Source organism: Macrobrachium nipponense, chromosome 38 (genome assembly GCF_015104395.2).
Source record: "Macrobrachium nipponense isolate FS-2020 chromosome 38, ASM1510439v2, whole genome shotgun sequence".
NCBI classification, from domain to species: Eukaryota; Metazoa; Arthropoda; class Malacostraca; order Decapoda; family Palaemonidae; genus Macrobrachium; species Macrobrachium nipponense.
Window position 1 is genome coordinate 15,435,018 of NC_061098.1, and position 5,000 is coordinate 15,440,017.

At 35.5% G+C, this 5,000-nt stretch overlaps 1 protein-coding gene across 1 annotated transcript in view; it reads right to left on the reverse strand.

Annotated features, from left to right (window-relative positions):
* Positions 1-5,000, reverse strand: part of LOC135209655 (dual oxidase-like) — a 215,755-nt gene that overhangs the window by 38,539 nt on the left and 172,216 nt on the right. The window contains 1 exon segment of the mRNA XM_064242382.1: positions 87-225. Within this exon segment, the coding sequence (XP_064098452.1) occupies positions 87-225 (139 nt within the window).

The window sequence follows — 5,000 nt, forward strand, 5'->3', positions numbered from 1 at the left end:
TCGTCAAATAACGAGAGAGAGAGAGAGAGAGAGAGAGAGAGAGAGAGAGAGAGAGAGAGAGAGAGAGAGAGGGGGAGGGCGGTTACCGAGATCTCTTCTGGAGAACTCCAGAGGCCCGAAAAGCTTGTTGCGAATATCTGAACAGAGGATATGATCTTCTTTCTCGGATAACTGAGAGGCCAGTCCACGCAGTAATTCTTCCACCGTACTGTTTGCCATTACGTCCTGTAAAAAAAGAGAGGAAATTTGGTATTTATTCACTGCTTAAGAGACGCTAATGTTACGGGCAAAAAAATGAAAAGGAAAAAATCTCAACCGCGGCCCATGCACCTTTCAGCCACGACCCGGTGGAGACCCGTGCTGTTAGCACCTATAACGGCGCCAGACGCACGTCACGGGTCACTTTAACCTTAAATAAAATATAAACGACCGAGACTTGAGGGCTCCAATTTGGTACTTTTGATCATTGGAGGGTGGATGGTCAATATACTAATTTGCAGCCCTTTAGCCTCGGTAGTTTTTAAGATCTGAGGGGGGACAGACAGATAGTCACCTCAATAGTTTCCTTTTGCAGAAAAGTAAAAATCAAGAGTTTCTACCACATGCATTTAAACTGCTGTCGTCGCCAGGAACAAGATGAAAAAATAACAGAAGGATAAAATTTTAGTGTGTAACCTTATACACCATTGTCTTTGAGCTGAAACAAAAGAAATGGGATCTTGTGCTCAGTCGAGGCTGGTTAAACTAAGCACAAAAACACTGTCTGAAATAGGAATAAAGATTTTAAATGACCGCGTTACACAGTCTGAAATCATGGTGACATAAAGGGAAAAAAAATTCTCTCGTGATGTTGTGATACCAAAAATAATCCCACGAAGAACATAAATTAAATTTTGAATATAATCTTAGGAAAAGGAAAGAAACATCACTAAGAATTAAATAAATAAAAAATAGAAAAATAAAGATATATAATAAAAAACATATATATGAATAAAGCTTTCTTCAACTTTGATTATAAAGGTTATTCTAACACCAATTATTTTCATCACAAGAAGAACATAATTTTTCAATTTATTATAGGAAAAGGAAAAAAAGAAACACTACAAATTAAATCAACAAAAAAATAGAAAATTAAAGATTAATAATTTCAAAAATAAAAAGAATATATTTGTTATTTTAACACCAATTATTTTCATCACACGATAAACATAATTTTTTAATATAATCTTAGTAAAAAGAAAAGACGCAAAACTAAAAATTAATTATATGAAAAAAACATAAAATTAATTTTCAAAATAAAAAGAATAATTAAATAAATCTTTCTTCAAATGTATCACGAACACCATCGTTAAAAACTCAGGTAAAATGGGGTGACATTTCATTAGTAAGTATGTTAACAATAATGAGAGGTTGACTGCTTCGTTTAATAAAGTCGATTTTCATCGTTTATTAACACTAAGTGAACTTAAATACTCGGCTAATGATGATGATGGATTATTTTTGATGCAATATTATTGCCTTGCTAATTGTAACAAACAAAGCAAACTTGGTCACTAATAATAATAATGATAATCAAAAAAATTTCCGATTTAATTTTTTTCTTTACGACTGTTCGGCTCCCAAATACAGAACGATGAAACAGGCTGAACAAAATCAAACACAAATGAAAAAAAAAACTGTTCTTTGTCCGGAGAGAGAGAGAGAGAGAGAGAAGAGAGAGAGAGAGAGAGAGAATGTCCTCCATGCCCTTCACAATCACGGGCTGGTCCAAGCACAGGTTTTGTTTTCCTACAATATCGAAACAGGTCCTTCTCCTCCCCACCCCCCCCCTCCCAACTCCCCGCCTCCTTTTACCAACCACACCTCGATGCAGATCTGAGTGTAATACATACAAAGACATGTATATAGACTTACATGTGAGTTCATACGTAAAATACGTAAGTTATGAAATAATAATACAGTGATATATTTCATACACTCACTAATCTTAATCCCGAAGAGATAAGAATTGTTTTATAAAGGACTAAAGGTAAATATTACCAAAAACCTAAAACGCTATACAAGAAGGACAAGAGGACAGAAAGAAGTCCCCTCTACCGATAATGTCATGAAGGAGAATAAACAAAGCTCTCCAGACACGAGTGCGAGTGGCAGATAAACATTCCTGAGGCGTGTTCTGAGCCACCGAGCGACAGCAAGGGATAAAAAAGAAAAAAAAGTAAATAAGGGAATGAGTTCCAGAGATAAGAGGTTGGGGACGCTGTGTGAAAGACTACTTTTAACAGTAGCAGAAGTAGCAGAGTTTCTTGTAATCCTGCTTAAACGTTCTACAGACTGTGTCCCTTCTGCTTAATACACCAATTTGTATAAAAATCGTGGTCTTTTAAATGAATTTAGTGTTCCCTAAGGGGCTAGGCCCTATAAACCCTATTATATCCTATTTTGTTTCTAAAAATAAAAACGTGGCTTTTAACTTTTAAATGAATTTAGTGTTCCCTAAGGGGCTAGGCCCTATATTCCCCGAATGTGAATAAAAGAAAAAAAAGGATTTTACACCTTTTACGACAATCAAGTCTTTTTTTCTCACTAAAAAGGAAACTATAAGTAAATCACACTTTTAGAAAAGATGACAAGATTTTAATTTGTATAAAATATCTTGATCTTTTATGTGAATTTGGTGGTTCCTAAGGGGCTAGGCTCTATAAACCGTTACTGTGAATAAAAAAAATTAGATTTTACACGTTCTTTCACGACAATTAAGTTTCTTTTTCTCACTAAAAAGGAAACTATAAATAAATCACACTCTTAGAAAAGACGAAAAAATGTATTGTTTTTAGCTCTAAACACAAAAAACAGCTGAACTTAAACCTAAATCAAGTGAAATTGTATAATCCAAAAAAATTTAAGTTTATTTTGTTACCCTGGTCTCGGCAGTTCGCCCCTTTCTCCTTCCCCCTCCACCACCATTCCCATTTTAGTAATATCTCCTCTATCTCTTCCCATCATTCATTTTCAATCGTCTGTGTGCGCCATTCATTCATAAGAGATAAGCTCAATTGGACATCAACGTTTATTATCAGTTTTACCCTTTGTGACCTCGAGAGACTCTCTAGTTTGTTACTAGTGATCTGTGTTGTCCAGGGCTCGTATGTTGCATATTTGGACGCAAAATGTTTATATAAATATCAAACATTATTTCAGAAAGAAAGAAAGAGAGAGAGAGAGAGAGAGAGAGAGAGAGAGAGAGAGAGAGATGGGGGTCCTTTGTCAGGGGAAATCAATATAATAAACAAATTCCATTTCAACAAAATCACAGAATAGACTGCGTGAGTTTTTACTTCTAAATCGTGTCTAGTTTCACCGTTACGAAATACTTTCTCATCATAATGCAAATACTACAATGACTATTCTGTCAAAAGTAGCGGTGGATTCCTCGGTATTATAAATATTAAACGTATCTTTTCCTCGTGCATTTTAGAAGGACCGATACGCTTATGGAGTTACTTCTCCAATAATGATGTATTCTTTTGTCATCACCACTTCAATGGGCGATTACTTTATTCACGAAATGTAAGGTAATAATAGGATAAGGAATTCTACACGCAACCAAAAATTCTTGATAAAATTTGAATCTCTATTTGCTTTTCATATGACTCCAACATAATACCAGACCATTTGCCGTCATGCACATCTAAATTCCAAGTGAACAATGTCTGTACATTCATAGAAAAGAGATTTTTTTTAAATAATCTTGATTGCACTGGACTCAAGGCTGTCTTGGGTCAGTGACTATAGTAATTGACCTGAGCTGAGAAAGACTTGGTAAAATTAACATTTATTTATTTTTTTTTTTACTTATGAGATAAGATCTAAACTGAAATTTTTGGTCATTCTGAGGGGAGAGAGTAAGGAAGAAATTCAGTTAGCAAATATTTGCGTTTGGATTTTTACAAAACTGCTCAATGCCTGCTGATCAACGAGAGAGAGAGAGAGAGAGAGAGAGAGAGAGAGAGAGAGAGAGAGAGAGAGAGAGAGAGAGAGATTCGACATGTACTTTTCACTTACGTAAAAATAAAAATAATAATTTATATTGTAATCAATAGCTTTAATAGCACCGCCAATTAAACCATTTATATAATAACTTTTCTTCTTTCTCCCCAAGAATACTTTTTTTAACGTATTGTTATGCTAACTTGAAAAATATAAAACGACTCAAGATCATTTAAGAACCATAAAGATAGACGACCACTTAAGCTCATTCAAATCAAAACTGTAAAGCATCAGGTATAATCGTATAAACTCAAATGACCTTCTCATGACTCTATAATCAATATTAATTACATCTCTTTCACTCCACAAACGTGACTTTCATTCGAGCCACCTTAATTAACACTTTTAGGGACTCTCTTCCTCGTCCCTAAGGGTGAGAACCCCTGGTTTTAATAACTTGAGAATACAGAAAAAATTACACGTAATACTTCGGCACGAATTAATGTACGGTGTGTGTAGTCAGGGGGCATCTACACTCTCAAACACACCTGGCAATAAGCAAGGGTTTCAAAACCAGGCAGGTCACACCAAAAAAGGTCACGGGGTCAATCAAACGCCTTTAATGACACCCTCTTCAACACCGCCCCCCACCCCCACGGAAATAGGAAGCATTAAATAAATTGAAAATCTCAGATGATAATGAAAGGTCCTTTACTTTTCGTTCTCCGCCCACTTTCTATTTCGAAATAGCCGGAGTTCTCTCCGCACCTGTTATTAGGAATTGGTCTTGAAATTAAATCTTAGTTTATCTTTAGGTTGACATTATAAGTAGTCTACGTTTTCTTCCACTCCTACCTGTCTGTCTGTTTTTTGTTGACAATATAAGGGCCAACGTTCACTTCCATTTCTGTCTGTTCGTCTGTATTTTGGTTGACAATATGAGGGACTACGTTTCTCACACTCCTGCCTGTCTGTCTGTCTGTCCTTTGGTTGACATTATAAGGGCCTAC